Source organism: Tauraco erythrolophus, chromosome 2, assembly GCF_009769465.1.
Source record: "Tauraco erythrolophus isolate bTauEry1 chromosome 2, bTauEry1.pri, whole genome shotgun sequence".
In the NCBI taxonomy this organism is placed as follows: Eukaryota; Metazoa; Chordata; class Aves; order Musophagiformes; family Musophagidae; genus Tauraco; species Tauraco erythrolophus.
The window spans coordinates 33,699,210-33,722,811 of NC_141466.1; the positions used below are offsets into that span (position 1 = coordinate 33,699,210).

Below are 23,602 nucleotides of genomic sequence, written 5' to 3' on the forward strand. Positions count from 1 at the left end.
TGTTTATCTTCTTAAATGTTTAGCTGGCATACTTAAAGCTGGGAAGTTTAATTTTAACTTTGTTCCTCTCTTCCCCTCCTCTCCTCTTTCAGCATGGTGTTAGTCTGTATGTTCAGGATAAAGAAGGCCTATCAGCCCTGGATCTTGTGATGAAAGATAGACCGGTCCATGTGGTCTTCAAGAAAACCGGTAGGAAATCAATCAGCTTAAATTGTATTTTCAAGGAGATATGTTTCAACAATGTATTAATTTATGTACCAGTGTAGACAATGTTTTCTGTTTCTGATTAGGACTGTGTAAGTTATAAGACCATAAGACAGCCGGTGAAGAATATTGGCAGTAGGAACAGGATGTTCATGTGTAGCAAAAATGAAGGAATAATGACTGACTTAGAGGTGGGGAAAAAAAAAAAAAAGGCAAGTGATATAACAGGTAACCCAAAGAGATTGTGTAGACTCCAGCCTTGGAGATGTTCAGAACCGGAGAGAACATGGTCCTGGGCAGCCTGCACTAGCTGGCCCTGCTTGAGCAGGGGGATTGGACTAGGTGATCTCCAGAGGTGCCTTTCAACCTCAACTGTTCTGTGTGGTTGTTTTTTTGTTTTGTTTTGTTTTTGTTTTTGTTTTTTCTCTTTCATCTCAATTCAGTTTATCAGAGACTTCAGTGTCTTTGAATTTGATAGAGAAGTTTACATCACTTTTGTTTGTTTTGTGAATAGAGGGGGAATATGTTCTTGACTCTTCAAAGTATTTTTAGGCAAAGTAGTTTGATATAACGTAGTTACAGTCACTCTAAATACAATTTCTCCAAACAGGAAATGAGTATGTAAGAGTAACTGAGCACACAAGTTTTTCTTTGATAGAGGAATATTTTTTTCCAGTGGCTTTTTTTTTTAATGCTATTTTATGCTTCTTTCCCCTTTTCTCCATGTCCCCGAGTTTAGTCTTGCACGTCACAAATTGCATAGTGAAATTTGTTCTTTTCAGCTCGTTTCAAGTCAATTTAAGTGTTTTTGGTTACACAAATCCTGACTTTCGGGTATTTTTAATTTTACCTTGTGAAATATGTTAGAATTATTTAACCTTTTTAGTAGTACCTCAACATGATCAAATATGCTTTGATTTCAGTTTCATACTCATCAGAGAATGGTGTTCAGATATCATTGTAACTGAGAGGTTATATAAAAAATATAAAATGTTAGTTTTTGGCCAGACCTCTGATTTGAAAGTGTTTATGGTTTTCATACATGATAGCATAACCTTTTTCTGGGGAAGGCTTTCTACTAAATTGAAAAAAGTGTGTATTATCTAAGGTAGTAGTAGTTGTCTTCTGAAAACATAAGTAAATTTGCTGAGGAATGCTTGCGTATTCTGCAAATGGAAAATATATATAAGTAATTCTGATAATCTTCTGTACATTGATATTAAAATATTTTGTCATAGCACCTTCCTTCTCATAAGAATAAAACTTTTAAAAGTTAAATTTTAGGTAAAACCCCAGCTTTCCTTTTCAAATTTTAAATAGAAACAGCAGGAGTTGGTTTTCAAAGTCATTACATATGAGAGTGGTATATTTACATTTTTTTCATTGCAGATCTCATGGAAGTCTACACCTGGGGAAACAATATAAATTTTACTTTGGGTCATGGTGGTCAACAGGGTAAACATCATCCTGAATTGGTGGACTTTTTTCCTCGGAATGGCGTGTATATCAAACAGGTATTCTGAAAGTATTACATAGGCATGTTTCTCAGTGAACTTGGAGAAGTATGTGGTACGTGTGGGGGGGAACGACTATCAGAGATGCTTTTTTTTATGTGATTTTTCAAAATTTGATAACAAGTTGAGTCTGTGGGTTTTTTCTATTTTTTTGTTTCCCTCTCTTTTTCTTTCTTCCTAGTTATTTCTCAGCAAGTGGTTTCCATTGATCTGGCAAGCAGCTTAGAGTAGCTAAGGAGTAATAGAGTAGGCCTGATGTGTTATAAGTTTGCTGATTTCTCCCTCCCTGATCACCCTTAGTTAAATCGTGGTTCTCTCTTTGGGTGGGGAGAATTTTTTTTTTATATTATTTACCTTGGATATATGGCTTGTATATCATTAAATAAGTTCAGAAGCATGATACTTCTGTACCTCTTCTGAGTTTCTGACCTCTTGTGCAACTCCCATAGTGAACCGAAGTGAGACAATAAATCTGTTTGATATATGTTGAATTAAAGTTGTTCTTATGTCAAAAGCAGCATATGCTGTTAAGCATGCTTCCTGTGACAGTAGTTTTGTCCCTGATAACTTCTTGAGACTTCAGTTTATGAATATTTGAAAGCTTAAAGTACAACTCGAACAAGCATTTAGGGCGATCTGTGCTGCAGCCTTACCATGTTTGTTTCAGCTCTTCTGAGGCAGCATTGTTACCCTTAGAACTTGATCTTTTGAGCTTCTGTTAGCCTGTAGGGCCATGCTTGAACTTTAATAAATACAAACTGTAAGTCTGTTCCAGTAGGTTAAGGCAGTACATAATAAATTCAAAGCAAATTTTTTGTGTTCCCTGTGACTTGATTTGGCAAGTACTAGTACCTTACTCGTATTTTCACGAACAGATCTTTAATAAAGCTGAACTTCTTCACAGAGTAGCTTTGGCAGGTGTTTTCTGATTATCCCAGAAAATTAATTTGTCCTATACTGCCTCCTCCCCACCCCTTTTTTGCCCTTTTTATTTCAGGTGGTACTCTGCAAATTCCACTCTGTGTTCCTTTCCCACAAAGGTCAAGTTTATACATGTGGACATGGACAAGGAGGACGCTTGGGTCATGGAGATGAACAGACATGCCTGGTAAGCTGTCTTATGCTATCTCATGTAGTCTAGCATGATGATTCTTTTATTTCAAACAGCAAGTCTGAAAAGTGAATTAGTTTCTGTGAAGGTACTTTCAAAATGAGATTGCTGTTGATATCAAACAAACCCCATTGCTCCCCACTGAATAACAGAAAAAAAACTTCTCCAGTACTACTACTGAGCCGGCAGAGAGTAGAAGAATGTACATTTAAATGTATTTTAATTTAAGATAGCTATATACAGCAGTCAAACTTCTTTGTTACGACTGAGTTGTTTTAAAGGCTAGCTGGTACCAGATAAGTGGAAGCAAATGTGTTTTGTCTGGGCTGGCTTCTTAAGTAGGTTTGTGATACCGTCTGATGAGTGTCAAGGCTGGTACAAAGGGAAGGGCAGTACCACATGTGGAGCTGTAGTAGTATGAGAAGTGATGGCAGGATTGCTTCTTACTAGACTAGCACAGCTCTTAAGTAAAAACTCACCTATCAGTTTCATTTTAATAGTACACTGTTGCAACATGCAGAAACAAAATTTGAGAAGACTAAGATATGATGACAGTACAATTCTTAGACTTCAGTATCTTATCCTGTGCACACTACTTAGTAATGTGCATTTAGTTTCTTGCACAATAATTTTTTTAAAAATTGTAATATCAAGTATCTGGTAGAACTTTATATTACGTTACTGGATGTTATGGTGAAGACGAGCTCAATTCTTAACACTTCCTAAAAAAATGCAATTCTATCAAATTAGAATTTTTTGCAAATTGCTGTTTTGAAATTGGAATGTTACCCACTTGAATAAAGGAGAACTCGCATTAGAGGGCATGAAAATTCAAAGATACAGAACTACTTCTTTTTTCCTGTGTTTTGGAGGGAGAAGTCTTTATCGCTCATGGTAATTTAAAAAGAAAAACTAAAGAGGTAATAGTTAATATTTGTCCAGCTGTCCTGAAGCTGTAGTTTCCAGCCTGATTTCAGACCAAGTAGTTTAAAAATCATCTCTGATAGCAGAGGTTCCATTTCAAGTCAAGTTATTGCATTGGATGTGGTAATTATGTTAATGAGTGTATTGTATGTTCGAATGCATTTTTCATCTGCGGTGTAATATTTGATCATGACTTTCTGTTTTTGTAACTTACTAGTTTCCTAAATGGACACTGATTAATATCAAACTGGTGTATTTTTTAATCAGTATTTGTTTTCATGTTCAGGTTCCAAGACTTGTGGAAGGCTTAGCTGGCCATCAGTGCTCCCAGATAGCTGCAGCTAAGGATCATACTGTTGTTTTAACAGAAGATGGATATGTTTACACGTTTGGTTTAAATACTTTCCATCAATTGGGTATTCTTCCTCCTCCTCCTAACTGCAATGTTCCTAGACAGGTAAAAATAACATCAGTCAAAGCTTAGTTGGTTTTTAGTTTTTTTAACAGAAAGTAAAATGTGAAGATTGTGGAAATATCTTTTAAACTTTTTCAGGACAATGAAGTCAAATATGAGTTCAGATAAAATCTTGATTTCCTGTTATTATACATCTCAGTTGTAAATACTTACCTGTGTCCTGATAAATGTCTCAGTTTTTAACCTGAACTGTACTAAAGTTAGTGGTGCTAAGTATGGTATAAGGTAAAATTGCCAGAATCCTTTTCTTCCTCATATTGTTCTGTAGCTGAAATGACATAAAAGTAGTAGGTATGTGTTACTGGAGATTCATGATCTTTACTCCTTTTGAATCACTGGATGATGGATCTCAGGGTTTGATGGTTGTGTCCTTTGCTGGAAGCACTGTTGATTCTGGAGTCATAATTCTTTAGGAAGAATAGCAACAGGGAAGAGATGGTATGGGCATCAGCAACTTGACTGTATTTCTATGCTTAATCTCTAACTTTTCTGGTTTTTGTTGTTGGTTTGTTTTTTTTTTAAGTAAATAAGAGTTACTTTACCTTTTATTGAAAGGAGATGTCATCTGGAATAAAACAACATTGCGCTACTGGAGTTATAAAAGTAGGAAAGAGTAATTGGCCAAGGTGCAACAGGATAGTGTTTCGGGGTACAACGAGATGTTCTTCAATAGTGTAAACGATAGCTGTATATCCACTGTATTTGCTTTAATTTTGATCATCTTTATCTGGAAAATCAAGTTAAATTTGAAGTATGGATATAGTAGTATAGTGTTCTGCAGTGTGTTTAGGGCATTAGGACTTACAAGCTGACACTTTTGCAGCACCTTGGTCTTCTTTGGCTGTCATATACATGTCCTGTGCAATCTCGTTCAACATCTTACATGTGAAGACAGCATAAGGAGATTTGATTCTCGTTCTGATTAGATAATGCAAAAAGTTTACTTGTCACTGGTGCAGTAGCGCCCCACTTGACAAACTTCTGAAATAATCTTGACTATAATTAGACTGTATGTGAATTCATACCAATGCTTCATTCTTAATGACTTTAGGAGTTAAATGTTGTCAGAAGTTTGTACCTGTGAAGTTCACTTGTTGCTGCTTAATATTAAGATGTGCTTTGGATTTGTGCTTAGGTTCAGGCAAAAAACCTGAAAGGTAGAATGGTGATTGGAGTGGCTGCAGGCAGATTCCATACAGTGCTGTGGACTAAGGAAGCGGTGTATACCATGGGGCTGAATGGCGGCCAACTAGGTAAGGTAGAAGCATTCTGAAAGTAAAATCCAGCCATTAAAAGATGTTATTTGTACTAAAACTATCATCTGCTTCTTACAACAGAAGCCTGGTTAAAGCTTTTTTTCTTTCTCTCTTTTTTTTTTTTAAAAAAAAAAAAGAAAAGCAGTCTGACACATTCCTTCACACTTCTTTTGAAGAATGTTTTTCAGTACTGCCAGTCACACATACTTTGAGATGATGGGAGCTAGTCAGACTTAACTCTGTTATTTGAACTGTTTATAATTCTTTCACCTTCCATGTATCTTGTATAGTCCTGCTACTGAAGACTTTCAGGAAACAGAATGTTGCTGTTTGTATTGCACATAACCCCAAGACATGCTTATCTTCTTCCAGCAGCCTGTCTGGTACTGCCATTAATAATTTATAAATGAGCATTCAACAATCCTGTTTATGTCCTTCTTTCACCATGCACTGTAAACATGCTACTGATAACTTTTACTATACTAACTTTTTAAATTGAAATGCTTGCCCCATATTTAGTTTTTTTTTTCAAATGTGCCATTACCAGAATCTTCACTTAACTCAATGTTATTCTGAAGTCACGAAAGAACTAATAAAAATGTATTGCCAACCAGTGAACTTTTTTTGTTGTATGAATGGGATATTGTCATTGCTTTTGTCTTTTTCAATAAACAAGTATTGCAATATTGGTTTAGATTTGCATTTCAACTGTTCTGCATCTGTTTGCAAACAGAAATCTTAGGTAGCTCTGGTACTTAGAGTTAATCTGCATTAGTTCTAACATCAGGATCAGCTACTTTTTTTTGTGTTCCTATTTAAGATAGCAAAAGTATGTGGAAAAACTTGTCTTTGTTAACAGAGAAGTATCTTACTAATGAGTTTTTTGTCTGTTTCTGACTTTTTTTTTTATATGCACGTGTCATAAGTTTCTTTGTGGTTGCTTGTGTTGAGATTATTCTGATACGCACATGGCTCAGTGCAGTGCCATATGGAGACAGTAATTGGATTGTTAGCAGTATAGTTGTATCAGCTGGGCACTGTGGCAGACCTGTGGTAATAAACCTTGCCGTGTTAAAGTGTTTGGACATAGCACTACGCTGCCCTATGACAGGGTTGCTTCCAGCTTTAGAGGTAGCTCTGCTGCTTGTTCCTGGATATTTGTACCCTGATCCAGTCTGTGGTGCAGACCTAAAGTGCACACAAAGCAGGGTTATGTTATGTATGAGATTCGTTGTGTTAGGTTTCTTGATGCAGCAGAGCAGTAATGGCCTGATTTATCATTTTTTAAAGAGTTTTCAGATACCTCACGTTACAGCTCCAACCTTGTCTGTTGTTTCACGTAACTGCCAGCCTTCATGCTTACGTGCACTTACAGTAATTTGTATGACAAGCTTGTTTGGTGTCTCCAATGGCTGAAATAATCTATAGTTTATGCCAGTGTGATAGTATTTCTAGTGTCTTGAACTGTAATCTGATCAAATAAATGTTCGTTCTTTGGAATCAAAGGCAGTACCACTGCAGAGTCTAATCACATTAAGTAGCTTTCTCTGTAGAATATGCCTTACTGAATTTTTTGTGTATCAAATCTTGAATGTTTTCTAGTGTTTGTAGAGAGTTAATAAGTATGTATGGTGGGTCTCTTATCTATCTGATTATTTTCAAGTTGAATTATCTAACTACCTAAAAAAAGTCTTTTGGAATTTAAAGGTTCTTCAAAGTAATATAGCAAAGTGTCCTTTAGATGCACAATGTGAGGAATGGCAAATAATGTATTTGTGGTGTGTCATATTTTCGAGGTTATCTGCTGGATCCTAACGGAGAAAAACATGTAACTGCACCTCGCCAAGTTTCTGCTCTACACCATAAAGATATCTCTGTGTCCCTGATCTCTGCAAGCGATGGCGCTACAGTATGCGTTACTGAAAGAGGAGATATTTATTTACTTGCAGACTATCAGTGCAAAAAGATGGCTTCAAAGTATGTGTTACTTTCCTAATTTGTCATGAAGAACAATAGGTGAAGATTTCACTGTAGACTTGCAAGCTATTTTAAGGATTTTTGTGCATGAAACAGATTGTTTGTTTGTTTATTCATTTTTGTTATTAGATGAGGCTAAGGTGCCAGTCATCGTTTGCCAAAGATATTTAAAAAAAAATACTAGGAGTAAATATTTTGTGCCATAGGTTTAAAAATATTGAAACTGGTATGTTTTGTTCATTAGCCTTAATTTGTAAAAACGCGTCTTGGTAGAGGCTTTGAAGTTCTATTTGGTTATGTTGTTATGATTTTGAATCATTAATTGGAGGTCTGTATTTCATAATTAATGTGTGGATATAGTATGGTATAAAGGATGATTTAGGTTGCAAAAAGGACCTTGTGACATCATCTGGTACATATGCTAAAACCTGATGTAAAATCTGTTGAGGAAACTGGGCCCATGACTCACAAATTTAGGAAATTATTTGATCCCATTCTCTCTCAGTTTGCAGTAACAGATTAGAAGAGGTAATTAGCATTTTTGCCCAGCTAACACTCAGTTAGCTTTTCAGCTTCACTTCAAATTCTACCAGTATTTATTGACATGTTAAAGCTTAATGATTATTTTATACTTCATTGTTTGCATAGTTGTAAGTGAAGGTGCTGCCACTTGGAGAAACTTAATACCATGCATCACACTCTTATGCTAAGAAACTGAGAAGAGATAACTTGCATGGTTTTGATCAGTTAAAAAAAATAACCCACCAAAAGCCTGAGAAACAACCTGCTGGGATAGGATAGGTCTTTTAACACAAGCAGCTAAATGAAATCTATACCACTAGAATTTTTATAATGCTGAAGATCAAAGCTAAATCAAATACTGGTTTTCACTTACGGAGTTTTGTGAAGAACCTGTGGATATGATGTGACTTACTTAAAAGCAAAGCAAAAATTACAATCTACTAATACTATTTTATTAGCAGGTTTGTTAGTAATACCAGTGGGGAGAAAGTAATTTTTCAGTGTCGTTACCTCAACTATATTTTTGTACTGCTTCTCTAAATGAAAAAGGTAACTGACGTAGAAGCAACATCAATACACAATGAAGAAATACTAATTTAACCTTCTGTGTTCTTTCAGACAGCTGAACCTTAAAAAAGTTCTTGTTAATGGGGGATATTTGGAATATAAAGTAGATACTCAGCATCTTAAAGAAAATGGGGGTCAGAAGATTTGCATTCTAGCACTGGATGAAGCTGGAAGAGTAAGTTGTGTCCCTAGAAATCATAATTTTATAGAAAGCTGCATTCTAATTAATCAGACTTTAAGCATAAAAAGTTGTTGGACAAAATCATGCATAGAAAATAACCAACTCATTTCTATGGAGCTTTTTTAAAGGGCTATGGGAAGACTACCAAAGCAAGGTACAGTAGTTTGTTTTTAAATCTGTGAACATATAATGGCTTTTCAGTGAAGGTGTAAACTTCTTTACTTTTACATACAGAAGTGGTTATATAGAGTACTGGGTCTGTTTTTTTTTTTTTTTTTTTCCTTTTCCCACTCTCTCCTCCCACCCCACTTACCCAGTCACCCTCCAGAAATAGTTTCAGAAATAGTCTTTGCACATGAAGATTTAGAGCCTTTGCTGAAAAGCAGCTGATCTGTAGATGTCTCTTGTTGTTGAAAAGTTGCAGCTAAACCTAGTGAATGGCTTATTATTTATCGCTAAGTGTAGACATTGTGTTGACTTAGAACTGGAATACTGTGGTGGATCTATTGCTTCCATCCCGCATTCTTTCATAGAGTAACAGTTTATAGGACCCTTCAAAACTCCAGCCTTTTCTAGATCTGCTCGCTGGGATTTAAACCTTTAGTGCCATCTAGTGGTGTGTACAAAAAGGCTTTGTTACTGAAATGCTGCCTTCTTAAAGAATGTTAAAAACTGAGTTGGTATATTAAAACGAGGAGCAGCATGGATATTTCCTTTTCTTTCCTTGCATTTGTCTGAGTTATGTTTTGGGATGATCTTATCTGTTTAATAGGTCATTAGTTGATTCAGAGATTATAAACTTCCAGTTCAGTATTAGTTCCCATGAAGTTTAGCCTCTAGCATCTGCAGTATTGGTAGTGCCCCTTCAACATCTTTCTTACTGCTGAAGCAGTGTCCCAAATTACTTTGTCTTCCTGCATCAGTGGAACTATGGCAGCCTACATTGCTTTATATCTTTCCTTTGGAAAGCCTTTATCTTTCCATGCTGAATACTGGCAAATGCTGGGATCTTTAGTGCTTTTTAGGCATTATAAATTATTGAGTAAGGAGAGAAATGGGAACTTAATACTTCTGTTTCCTAAATCAGGGCTTCCTGGTCTGTCTTGATTGCAGTCTCTTTAAGAAAGTACTGTTTAGCCTAGAGAAGAGCAGATTCAAGGAGGATCTTACCAAGATATATCCATATACATTGAAGGGAAGATGTAAAGAAGATGGAGCCAGGCTCTTCTTAGTGATGCCCAGTGACAGAGCCAGAGACAATGGGCACAAACTTAAGCAAAGGAGACTCTGTTTGAATATCAGGAAACACTTTCACTGTGAGGGTGATCAAGCACTGGCACAGGTTGCCATTGGGGTTATGGAGTTTCCATCCTTGGAGATACTCAAAAGCTGACTGGGCATGGTCTTGGGAAACTGGCTCTGGGTGGCCTTGCTTGAGCAGGGGGTTGGTCTAGATAACCAATTCTTTTGTCCTCTCCTTATGTAAAGGTTAACAGACCTGTGCAGGTCCTTCAATGGGAGAAGGTGGAAGCTTGACTATAGCACCACTAATGCCACATCTGGGCTTTACCTTGCCTGGGGTTGTTGCTTCGTGCTTGCTTCTTTCAGACATCTACAGTATAACTTGTTGAGGTCCTGCTGTACATGCAGTTCTTTACGTTTCTGTTGAATGTTTTACAGTTTATGTTTGGTCATGATCTCCATTCCAAAACCTTGACTGGTACAGAGAAACTTGAGATTTTTGTCAAGCAAGTAACAGGAAATGGTTTAAATTTTTGGTGTGCTAGCTTTGATTTTTGCCTGATTTATAAGCAAGCCAGTTGGACAGATCTGTAAATTAAGAACTAGATTAAACTTGTTTCTTGATTTAATGACACCTTTTGCTGTCCTTGTTGAAGCCTCAGTAAAAACTGTTCTATAGATGACCACTGTGAAGATGTTTGAATATTCAGAGAAGCTTTTCAAATGTCCTTCATGGGCAAATGGATCTTGATATAATAATAGATTTTCACCGTTTCGCTTGTGGGTTCTTTGTAATAGATGCTCATAACACTTTAGGATATAATTTTGAAGAATGTCTTTCTCCTTTTATGTGCAACTTTGAGGTAGCATGTTCTTGTGTTTAAAAAAGTAGTGTGTAATATGTAACTGCTTTTATATGATATGAGGATTTCCCCTTTCTCTGAAAAAATGATATTTTAGGTGTTTTGCTGGAAGTCATCCAACAACTCCATGAAGCAGTGTCGTTGGGTGTATGGCCGACAAGTCTTCATGTCCGATGTTGCTTTAAATAGAAACGAAATAATGTTTGTCACTCAGGATGGTGAAGCCTTTACAGGGAAGTGGCTGGAAGAAGGGAAAAAAATCTCAGAAAAGAAAGGTTAGCTGTGATTTCTTAATGGTTTTTAAGTACTTCAACTCAATATAAAAGTTTAATCAAATCTTTACAGTCTATAATAGTATTATGTGGTGAGTTTGTTCTTTTGTGGCTGATGCTAGCATTGACCATTATTGTTCTCTTTCCTCAATAATACCAAGATATACTTACTTTGCAGCCTTCAGTTAACCTTCAGGTGGAGATTTTCAGGAAGAAAAGTACTTCAGAAGAGTAATAGTAGAACAAGGGTCCAGTGTAGTGATCTTGTCACATATTAGATGACCAGTCCTAAGAGAATGGCATTGAACAGAAGAAGGAGCATGTACTTGCTTGCACACTGCTATGTCTGTGAAACCTTATCATGTTTCTCAGATCCTTATCTGGGCATAATACAGGGTCTAGAGCAATTTCTGCCTTATTAACTTGGCTCATATTGCTGAGAGAAGGTCCTGATGGATTGTTTTTCTGCAAGGAAGAAACTCACTCCAGCCAGTAAGTCAGATTCATTGGGGGGCCAACTTAAATTCCTCTATGCAAACACACATAGCATGGGGAATAAACAAGAGGAGTTAGAGGTGTGTGTGCACCTGCGGGGTTATGATCTTACTGGCATCATGGAGATGTGATGGGAAGACCAGATCCATAAGACCAGCTGGAGTTCATGGAGCTCCTCCTGGGGATGGATGAGGAGCTGACTGAGAGCTTATGGGTCAGGGTTAAAGGGAGAACAGGGACAGGTGACATTATAGTGGGAATCTGCTACAGGCCACCTGAGCAGGAAGACTGAGTGGATGAGGCCCTCTACAGACAGATAGGAGCAGCCTCACGTTCACGAGCCCTGGTCCTCGTGGGGGACTTCAACCACCCTGTTATCTATTGGAGGGACAACACAGCAGGCTGTAAGCAATCCAAGAGTTTCCTGGAATGCATGGATAATAAATTCCTTCTCCAAGTGATAGGGGAACCAATGAGGAGAGGTGCTTTGCTGGACCTTGTTCTCACCAACAAGGAGGGGGCTGGTGGAGAATGTGAAACTTGAGGGCAGCCTTGGCTGTAGTGACTGTGAGACAGTAAAGCTCAAGATTCTTAGGGAGGCAAGGAGGGCACTCAGTGAGCTCACTACCCTGGGTTTCAGGAGAGCAAACTTTGGCCTCTTCAGGTATCTGCTTAGTAGAGTATGATGGGATGAAGCCCTGGAGGGAAGAGGGGCCCAAGAAAGTTGGTTAATATTCAAGGATCACCTCTTCCAAGCTCAGGAGTGATGCATCCCAGCAAAGACAAAGTTGGGCAAAAACACCAGGTGGCCTACATGGATGAACAAGAAGCATCTGAACAAACTCAAACACAAAAGGGAAGCCTACAGAGGGTGGAAGCAAGGACAGGTAGCCTGGGAGGATTACAGAGAAATTGTCCAGGCAACCAGGGATCAGATTAGGAAAGCTAAAGCCTTGATAGACCTAAACCTGGCCAGGGACATCAAGGGCAACAAGAAAAACTTCTATAGGTATGTGGGAGATAAAAAGAGGACCAGGGAAAATGTGAGCCCTCTCTGGAAGGAAACGGGGGACCTGGCTACCTGGGATATGGAGAAGGCTGAGATACTAAATGACTTTTTTGCCTCAGTCCTCACTAGCATGTGCTCCAGCTGCACAGCCCAAGTTGCAGAAGGCAAAGGCAGGGACTGGGAGAATGATCAATGCCCACTGTGGGAGAAAATCAGATTCAAGACCATCTAAAGAACCTGAAGGTGAACAAGTCTATGGGACCTGATGAGGTGCATCCGCTGGTCCTGAGGGAGCTAGCAGATGAAGTTGCTAAACCATTATACATCATGTTTGAGAAGTCATTGCAGTCTGATGAAGTTCCCGCTGACAGGAAAAGGAGAAACATAGCCCCCATTTTTAAAAAGGGAAAAAAAGAAGACCCAGGGAACTACAGGCCAGTCAGTCTCACCTCTGTGCCTGGCAAGATCATAGAGCAGATCCTCCTGGCGACTATGCTAAGGCACAGAGAAAATAAGGAGGTGATTGGTGACAGCTGACATGGCTTCACTAAGGGCAAATCCTGCCTGACTGATTTGGTGGCCTTCTATGATGAGGTGACAGCATTGATGGATAGGGGAAAAGCAATTGACATCATCTACCTGGACTTGTCCAAAGCATTTGATACTGTCCCACACGACATCCTTATCTCTAAAGTGGAAAGACATGGTTTTGACGGGTGGACCACTTGGTGCATAAGGAATTGGCTAGATGGTCGCACTCAAATAGTTGCAATCAACAGCTCGATGTCCAAGTGGAGGCTGGTGGCTAGTCGTGTTCCTCAGGGGTCAGTACTGGGACCAGTGCTATTTAATATCTTTGTTGGAGACATGGACAGTGGGATTGAGTGCACCCTCAGCAAGCTGTGTGGTGTTGTGGACACGCTGGAGGGAAGGGTTGTCATCCAGAGGGACCTTGACAGGCTGGAGAGGTGGGCCTGTAAGAACCTCATGAAGTTCAACAAGGCCAAGTGCAAGGTCCTGCACAGGGGACAGGGCAATCTCAAGCACAAGTACAGGCTGGGTGGAGAATGGATTGAGAGCAGCCCTGAGGAAAAGGACTTGGGAGTGCTGGTGGATGAGAAGCTCAACATGAGCCAGCAATGTGCCCTGACAGCCCAGAAAGCCAACCGTGTCCTGGGCTGTGTCAAAAGGAGCGTGGCCAACAGGTCAAGGGAGGTGATTCTCCCCCTCTACTCTGCTCTTGTGAGACCCCACCTGAAATACTGTGTTCAGCTCTGGAGTCCCCAACACAAGAAGGACATGGAGCTGCTGGAGCAGGTCCAGAGGCGGGCCACAAAGATGATCCGAGGGCTGGAGCACCTCTCCTCTGAAGACAGGCTGAGAGTGTTGGGGCTGTTCAGCCTGGAGAAGAGAAGGCTCCGGGGTGATCTTATAGCAGCTTTCCAGTACCTAAAGGGGGTCTACAGGAAAGCTGGAGAGGGACTTTTTACAAGGGCATGTAGTGATAGGACAAGGGGCAATGGCTTTAAACTGAAAGAGGGGAGATTTAGATCGAAGGAAGAAATTTTTCACTCAGAGGATGATGAGGCACTGGAACAGGTTGCCCAGAGAAGTTGTGGATGCCCCATCCCTGGAAGCGTTCAAGGCCAGGTTGGATGAGGCTTTGAGCAACCTGGTGTAGTGGAAGGTGTCCCTCCCCATGGCAGAGGGATTGAAACTAGATGATCTTTAAGGTCCTTTCCCAGCTCTAACCGTTTTATAATTCTGTAAGATACCTGCCTACTGTAGGGCAAGATTTTAATTGAAGCTGTCAGCCCTGTTCATGTAGAGTTCTTAAAACTCTATGGATAGAAATAGGTTCACTTCCAACTGGGATGTGTTTGTACTTTATAGCTTTATGTTGCAGCTCTACTTCCTTTGATACTGCGATTCCATCTTTAGTTTTATCAGCCAATTTTTGCATTCTTTTACAGCAAAAGTCTTTTCTCTGTCGCTGAATCCAGAGTTGCATACCAGTTTTACTTTGTTGCTGCTTTCCTTTGTTCTACACATCACATAGTTGTTCCCTCCTTTCAGAGGCACCAGACGCATCTCCTTTTTGCTGTTTGTCCTGGTGCTGGTATGTGTCTGTAGGCACTCTCTTCTTTATGCTTGTTGCTGTTCTTTTTTTTGTAGTTTTAGTATCTTCAAGGAAACCTCAGAATCCAGACTTGTTTACTAGCTGAATGTCTAGTTGATGTTCATCACTGATTCGTAATGAATGAGCTTCTGTTGTTTTGAAAGGTTTTAATTAATGTGGTGAATGGTGGGCATATGTATTCAGGTGTCCAGTTCTTGAAAAATAATAAAGTATTGAGAGAATATCACATTTTTTAATATTATTTTGTTAGTTTAGTTATAATTTAAACAGATATAAAATGAAATCTGAAGGCAATTGTGTTATATCTGCTGTAATTGATATGACAGGAAAAGGAAACAATCTTATGCTGTTGTATACAGATTCACAGCTTGTTTCACAAGAGGTTGCATGGAATGTTAGATGGAGTGTTTTCCCTTCTGTGAAGAAGTGGCAAAGCACTTCCACAAGAAGTCCTGGATAAAGACTCTCCTATCTGTAATGTAAAGTCTTATTCTTGAAATGGCTTCCTGCATTTCAATTAAGTGAGCTGAAATCTTCAGCATAATTTAGCCTTATTCAGTGTCTCCATCAATGGACTTGCAGAAGTCATAAATCTTGCATATTTTTTTTGTATCAGTATCACATTTTAATTAGCTGAACCTTTCTGTGGTTTCCTTTCAATTTTTTTTTTATCAGAACTTGTATCGAGCCTTCAGAATTCTTCATGTGATGTGTCTTGTGAACCTGATACAAACAGTGTATATGAAAGAATTCGACTTCAGAAGCTTACTTTTGTCCACCGAGCTGTTAGTATTGCCACCGATCCTAACGGTTGCAATTTTGCTGTTTTACAGTCAGATCCTAAAACAAGGTATGTTTAATATATCAACAACTGTAATTTTTCTCTTTTTTTGTGTGTGTGTGTTTGATTACAATTAAATCATTCTGCTTTTCAAAACCATTGTTTGACTCATAACGGAAGTCACAGTGAAGGTGGCTGTCCTTACTGCTAGAGGATGGCACTTGTTAGTAAACAACTATGTTGAAGTTACCCAAAGACCTCAGCTTATATATTTGTATAGATGGCATTGATGTTTTATCTAAACAGTTTAAGGCAAGCATTTGCGATGTGTTTCTTAACACACTCTGAGCTCTAAATACTGTAGAAATTCACCCTTTCAGTAATCACCAATGATCAACTTTTAAATAAAAGTGAAAAGTGGATCTTTATTTGTTTGGAACTAATGCTGTAAGTAAAATGGATAAATAGAATACTGAACCATGTTCCTTGTACTCTCATTATAGTTTCCAATATATCTGATGAAAAAGTAATATTACCTTTTATTTCTTATTGTTTTGGATTGTAATATGAAATACAGCAAACATTTCTGAATTTTCTTGTTCAAAAATGAGGTTAAGATAAAATAGTTCTGATAATACATATTTACTGGCTACGTTATAAAGACAAAATACTATATTTGATATTCTGAAGCTAGACAGATCTTACATACGTGGTTTCGTTGCCTAAATACCATATTATTAGCTCTTTTCGTAAATAATAGGACAAGAGATGTTGAGTAGTCCAGCAATATAAGAAAAAAACAAACAAACCAAATGGAAACACCCTCACCCTCTTCATTAAACATACTATGTAAAATTTTATGGATCTTGTAAATAGTGGGGTTTTTTGATGGATTTCATTTTTGTTCTAGTCTCTATGAAATTCCAAGTGTGTCATTATCAAGTTTTGGAGAGGATTTTGGCAAACTGTTAGATGAAACAGATGAAATGGACTGCATCCATGACGTGACTTTTCAGATTGGCACCAGAACTTACCCTGTGCACAAATACATCTTGGCTGCACGCTCTGACTTCTTCAAGAAGCTGTTTGTTTCCAGTGACAACCAGCTAGACACGCCAGACATCTACCGTAAAGATGAAGATGCTGTTGGATGTGATCTTTATGTAATAGAGAAAGTTCATCCAGATCTGTTTGCATACCTTCTGCAGTTCATATACACTGATACTTGTGATCTTTTGACTCAAGGTTATAAACCAAAAATCCTGCATAAAGGAAAATCAGAAGAATACCAAGATACTTTAATTTCTAACCTGAGCAGAATGAGTTTTGATGAAAATGTTAATGGAAAGTCTGCATTTGAGATTTATAGAAATAATCAAGTGCAAGTTATAAATGAAAACAGAAGAGCAATCTAAAAAAGGCAAAGTTGTCGGTGAAGAAGCTAACCTCATAAAAATGTTGCAAAGTGCTGCAAAGAAGTTTGGACTCAGCAATTTAAGTAGCAGGTAGGTGAAAGGAAATGCATTTATATTCTGGCAAGTTCTTCATGGAGTGCTTTTATGTAAGCTGATCTAACTTTAGTTATTAGTAAAATAGAAGGCTAGTTGGGGTTGATAAGTTTGCCTTTTCTTGCTTGTTTTATTGTTTGTAAGTATAAAAGTTTACAGCACATATCGTGTCGTCTCTTTAAAGCAACATCACTCTGTTCTAATGCTCTTCGCTAAGAGAAGGCATGTATGACCTTTTCAAATTATGTCAGAAGCAGGCTTTCATAGCATCATTATGTACCTCAAGCATCGTTTTTTCAATAGACTTCTATATGATGGAAATGTGCTGTTTCCCCCTATTGTGTCCTAGAACCTCTTAGACATTTTATTAAACACATCTGTCCTGTGTATCTCTTAAGGCATGAGCTCTCGGAGACATGACATCTGATGCAAATCATGACTGTCATAAAACATCAGTGCTTGTTTTGTTAGAGACAGCTTATCTAGTTGAGTTTTAGATTGATGAATTTCTATGCTGTGGTCCATAGTCTACCAGTTTTTCCATAGTGAAACATATTTAGTGTGAAACAACATAAAACAAAGTTAAATTCTTGTTTAACTGATTAATTTTTAATGTTACGTGACTAGTGGAATTGAGACTAAATGTTTCTGTAGAGTTGTATGTATTACTCAGGGTTTGGGTTTTTTTTCCCTTGCATTGTCTTTTTCCTTTCGAAGGAGGGAATAAGCTATTTCAGGGCAGTTTTCTTCACTGTATTTTTTTACAAACACTAAAACTAATCAGCAAGTGGTGAAGCTGCTGCTAAAACTAAGTTCCCAAGTAAAATTTCCATGTTAAAGCACTTTGCCTTTGGAAGTATATTGCTTTGTAATCCACCAGCAGCACTCCTATGTCTTTACCATCCTGCTCACAAGGCTCCTTGCAGAATAAGGGTGTTAAAGAAGCCTGCGGTGCATCTCTTCCAAACCACTGTCCTTGCTCAGATAACTGGCTGGTAGCATCAGTATATATATAACTCCTAGTTTTTTTGATCTGTGATGTTGGACTTTGACCTTAACTGTAGCAGTATAGCTTTCATCTAAGATAGTAAATAAGATAGATAAGATGTGGAAAGAATGTCAGTTACATTTTATATCTGTAGTGAAGACTTTCAAGTAAGAACTGACCCTTTCTAGTTTTCTGTGATGAATGATTTTGGTCCTTTTTCATATTCATAATATGAGCCTACTGAAGTGCTCTTACTTTGTGAAACTGTTCTTCGTGATGGTTTGAACTGTGTTACTAATTGTAATACTTATTACTAATGTTAATGATTTGCAGGTTGGATGGAGTCAGGTTAGAAAATGGAAAAATTAATGTTGTTAACAAGAAGAACGGGAACAAACCAAAGTTAAATCAGAAGAATTGGTAAACTTTTAAAATGAAGCTTCCCCCTACCCCCACCATCTTTCTCTTAGTCATCTCTTTATCTGTTAAATGTAGGCTAAGGTTGATCAGTTGTGTTTTAACTTTTGATGTATACTTGTCTCTTTAACAGTAACTCATGTTTGGAAGTTCTCTGTAGATGCTTATAGACTGATCTAGAATTAGTAATCTGGCATAGATAAAGTATGGTATACTTGTGCTTCTTTTTGCTGTACATTAATGTGTTCTGTGGATTAACTGTGTCATAGAATACTAATGCCAGGAGAAATGTTGTTGCTAATCCAGTCAAAAGCAGTCTGACTTTTGCAAATATGCTTGCTGTGACAGTAAGACTGCATGGATTGGAAAGAAGCAAATGTGTAATATTTTTTCTAATTAAGAACATCTCTGGAATATTTTTTAATACAAAAATTCCTTATGCTTTTATCAGTGATGTTTGGTTTTTAATTCCATTGGTGTCATTGAGTTATTTATACCCAAAGTCTTGAATAGTCTTCTTATGTAGTAAAAGCTACAGTGTAAAAAAGTAGTGTTTTCACAGAGTTTGGATTACTTCACTCTTAAAATGCATTGTCAAAGGTTATAGTAGCTACTAATGTAAAAGAAATAACTATCTTAACATAGACTATTTAAGGTGACTAAAATGAGCCATAATTGATTTATTTGGTCATAGCAGTTTTGCAACAGTGATTGGCTATGTTTTGAAGGAAATACTTGAAGGAATGCTAAGAGCTCAACTTTATCCAAAAAAATTATCTCTTGAAACTATCGTGTCTGTACTTTTAGGTTCATTTTTATGATATTATTAATGTTCAGTTGTTTTGTTTTAAAGGATAAATCCTAACTTGCTAAAGTAAGCATTTATTTCTAGAGTTTACAACTTGTAGCTCTTCTGAATAGTCACAGTTCTGATCCTATTAAATATCTTCTAGTTCGTACCTCTGCGATGTGACCTTGAAATCTTTAGATGGAAAGGAATTCCCGTGTCATAAGTGTGTACTTTGTGCAAGACTTGGTATGTGTGTGTATTTATATATATATAAAAAAAAAAAGACATATTGTCTGTCTTAACTGAAATTTTATTGCATCTTGGACTGAAATGCCTTTCTTTACAGATTATTTTCACAGCATGTTAAGCAGCTCATGGATTGAGGTAAGTTTACCAATAAATATGAGTAGTGATATTTTTAAGTAAGTGACAGATTTTCAGTTTTTCCTGGAATAACATATGCTAAATACTAAGGAAAAGGAAAGACTGAATTCTTGGATCTGGTTTGCAAGAAAAAAAACAAAACAAAACACATTTTTAGTTACTCTATATTTGTACTATTGAGTTTGTGTATTAAACAAAAGTAATAAATGTAATAACGTGTATCAAAGGAAATTTAAAGTATTACTTTTGTTTCAGAGCTTTATTTTGAGCTAGTTCATGGATTTGTAAAAGCTGCTGAACTGTTCTTATGGGATACTACTTTAGATGAATTTTCATTTTCTTTCTGTAAAATATCTTACTATTTAAATAGTATGCAGTATGACATAACTTTTCCTGGGTACTGAGTGAAAGATACAGCAGAATCGAGAGTCAATGTGTAGAATCTCTTTTACTTTTAATGAAATAGAGAATATCAAGGACTATTCCATTTAGTCACCAGCTGCTTCTTCAAAAATGTAGACCTTACTGGTCTTGGTTCCTATTTGCTAGCTGTGTGTCAATGCCCTGGTTGTTCCTGGACATGGTAATTTCACTAAATGCCTCTGTTTAAGTATCTGAATACTGTTGGTAATGCTTGTTGACAGAGAGGAAAGGTGTAAATGGAGAAGCCTTTTTCAGAGACTGAAAGCTGAGGCGGTGTGCAAGAGTTTTCTCAACTTTCATAGCTTTTTGGCAATATGTAAATCTAAGAAGCTGGCAAAGTACTGACAGTTCTCTTCTGCGTAACAGAACTTTACCTGTCCTCTAAGTTACTGTGCTGCTTTTTCCTCAGTCATCTTTGAGGAAATGTATCCAAAACACTGTGAGACAAGCAATTGATTTTTTTTGTTTGTTTGTTTTAAAGTGTAGAATGTCCATTTGCATAGTTGATTTCTGTATCAGTTGTATGTAGTTTGTAAGTTATCTGTTATTTCATAAATAAATTTAAATCATACTAAATTCATAAGTAAATATTTTGTGAATCAAGTGCTCTGGATGTTGTATAAAAATCTTAATGTCTGCAAGAGGTTTTTAAACTTAAAACAGGAAATATTTCAGTTACAGTAGCATGTTCTAAAGCAAAAAAAATCTCTTAGTATAAAGCTTTGTTTCAGTACCACCTGAAATAAACCAAAGTTGTTAAGCAGTGATGTTGTATAAACTTGAGTGATGACAATTACATGGTTTAATGGCTAATGTTTGCTCATACAAAAGCTTTGCCTTAGTGGTTAAGATGTTTCTTCAGATGGAGGGTTTGCTGAGGCCCTTGTTTTCTGAGGGATTAACAGTAATGGCTACATTAGTTTTATTCTTGCGTGGGAACTTGTGATTTCACTAGATCTTTTACCTTGAAAGGAAAGCAGTTCAGTACTCGCATAGGGGATTCCTATAGTTCTACTTTTAAACAATTGTGGGTAAAGTAATATAGTCAAGGAGGATTGTTAGAGAAGACTTTCAAGCTGATGAAATGCTGAACTGTTTCATGGATATTTATTCTGAAGTTTGGGCAGAGTTTAATTGCTCTGCTACAATCAGTTCGTAAGATTCTTAAGATTTTGTGCAAATGCTTAAATAATTGTTTAACTTTGAAAATGTGACCTTCAGTCTGAGTCGTTTGCTAAATATATTTGCTATCTTAATTTTGTATTTTATTACAAGTAGCTTCTTAATTTTTTTTTTTCTTTTTGCCTTTTAGGCTTCCAGTTGTTCAGCTCTGGAAATGCCAATCCATTCTGACATACTACAGATAATTGTAGATTACCTGTATACAGATGAAGCTCTTAGGATGAAAGGTGCCATTCATATATTATCAACTCAACTGTAGCTCCTGCAATTTTCATATTTTTAAAATAGAAATTCAATACTTGATAGGCTTGCATGGAAGTTTTATGTGGGGAATCCAAATTTTGTGAATCTTGCTTTAGATTTGAGATGATACTTGGTCCCCGGCCTCTATGTACCTTTTCTTTAGTTTGTCAAACTACAATCTTTCTTTTCCTTCTTTCTCTTGTTTCAAAAAAATGACTTTTTGTGCTCTTCTAAGCTATTCCTTATGCTCTGAAAATCCCATCAAAATTTGCAAAGCCATTACATTTGTCCTTTGGTAAAATTGCATTGTAGCTGTATGTGTTGTAGTTGCATTTGACTTGCTTGCAAGTGTTTATCTTTTGTTTGTGCTTTGTATTGCAGATTCTCAAAATGTGGAATTCATATGCAATGTTCTTGTGGTAGCAGACCAGCTTCTTATATCCAGGCTCAAAGAAATCTGTGAAGTAGCCATTGCAGAAAAACGTGAGTACTTCCAGTTGTTTTAGAAAGGGTTAGAGAATAAAAAAATGCTTTTTTTAGATGTTAGTGTTCTTGCCTATTTCAGCACAGAATTACTTGCTTGTATTCCTTTGCTCTGATTGCCTTTTGCTGTCCGTTGCATATCTGTTAACAGTTGTTTCTTTAGTCTGGGTGATGTTCTAGGTTAGCATGATCTTCTGTTCCTTATGCGTCATTGTCTTCATCTCACGCTCTTTAATATAAAGTAAAGAAAAGAAAAAAAAACAAAACAACAAACCCAACCTAAAACCACTACAACAAATAAACTTTTTATAAAACTTTAGTTCATCGATTTCGAACTTCTCATCTTTAAAACATGATAAAATGAATGCGTGAATATGTTTGTATTTCTGTCCTCGTATTTAGTTCTATTAGGCCTGTTGTTTGATGCAGTGCTGTTTCTATAGGGCTGTGAAGATCTGTCCCTTCTAGAAAACACTAAGTGTTATTGCTTAGCTTCATGCAAGGAGTCAGCATCCAATTTTTGCTTGGCATTTCTTAGTGACTTCCATTCCCTCTCCCTTACTTCTTTTTGTCTTTTCCTGCTAAAGGAACACTTAGAGCATTAAGAACTATTTATGCTGTATGTGAAACTTACTTTCTTTTTTCCCCTTTGTTTTGGACTGCTGAGTTTCAATATATTGAAATCGATATGTTTGTAAGTAGGGCCTTTCTATGTCTGTGAAGCAACATTGTATTCAAGATGCTACAAAGTTATGTGGAGCTTGCTGTAGTTTATGGCCGTTTGATCATTAGCATTTTTCCTAGGAATGATACGGATATGATTTCTAAGTGTGTGATGTATTCCAGTAATTAGATCCTGCTATGCAATAAATCTTAAAAACTGCTGCATGGTATTGCAGCACGTTATCCAATTGAGTTTGTTGTGTTTCTTCTTTGCAGTTACTTTAAAGAATGCTGCTGAGCTATTGGAGTTTTCAGCAATGTATAATGCTGAACAGTTAAAACTGTCCTGCCTGCAGTTCATAGGACTCAATATGGCAGCTTTGCTTGAAGCAAGGTAAGGAGGAAAGCAAACGTGTTCATGTACTAGCTGTTAAATTGGAACATCGCAAAAAGACAAAAGGGTTGGAAGAACTAATAGGAGCAGTTAAATATCAAAATGCAGCTGAATGCTGCAAGTTTAAAGGGAGGCTCATTTTTGCCAAACAGAGAGAGAGAGAGAAACTAATTAAATGTGTGTACATACTGTACCAAAGCCCTATGTTACAATCTGGCATGAAGAGTCTGAATTAAGGGGAAAAACATCTCTTGGATTCAGTGGGCTTTGACATTAAGCCTAATCTTGTTTGGGTTTTTTAAATTGTTAAGCATAAAACAGCTGTGGGTTTTTTTATTGTTTGCTTTTTTTGTTTTTTTAACATGGCAGTTACTATGCAAATCAAACTTATTTTCAGTAGGTTTATTACACCTGGTGCATTTTTCTGAAGAGGATGGGCCTGCCTTCTGGTAGTGTCTTTACTTTAACTGTCTGCAGTGAGGGCTGAACAAATTAATTAATCACCCTTGCTTTCCACAATGACTCAGCTAGGATTCTAAGAAGTTGAAAGTGTGCTCTGGCCTTCCTTCTCTTGATACTTTTAGACAGGGCTCC

The 23,602-nt window shown here is 37.2% G+C and overlaps 1 protein-coding gene across 1 annotated transcript in view; it reads left to right on the forward strand.

Moving 5' to 3' along the window:
• Positions 1–23,602, forward strand: part of IBTK (inhibitor of Bruton tyrosine kinase) — a 67,202-nt gene that overhangs the window by 12,273 nt on the left and 31,327 nt on the right. Inside the window, 17 exon segments of the mRNA XM_086631343.1 lie at positions 93–189; positions 1,594–1,718; positions 2,716–2,826; positions 4,040–4,210; positions 5,364–5,481; positions 7,281–7,461; positions 8,602–8,725; positions 10,934–11,111; positions 15,428–15,602; positions 16,444–16,938; positions 16,940–17,038; positions 18,363–18,449; positions 19,400–19,482; positions 19,583–19,620; positions 21,356–21,452; positions 21,850–21,951; positions 22,891–23,008. Of these exon segments, the coding sequence (XP_086487469.1) occupies positions 93–189; positions 1,594–1,718; positions 2,716–2,826; positions 4,040–4,210; positions 5,364–5,481; positions 7,281–7,461; positions 8,602–8,725; positions 10,934–11,111; positions 15,428–15,602; positions 16,444–16,938; positions 16,940–17,038; positions 18,363–18,449; positions 19,400–19,482; positions 19,583–19,620; positions 21,356–21,452; positions 21,850–21,951; positions 22,891–23,008 (2,399 nt within the window).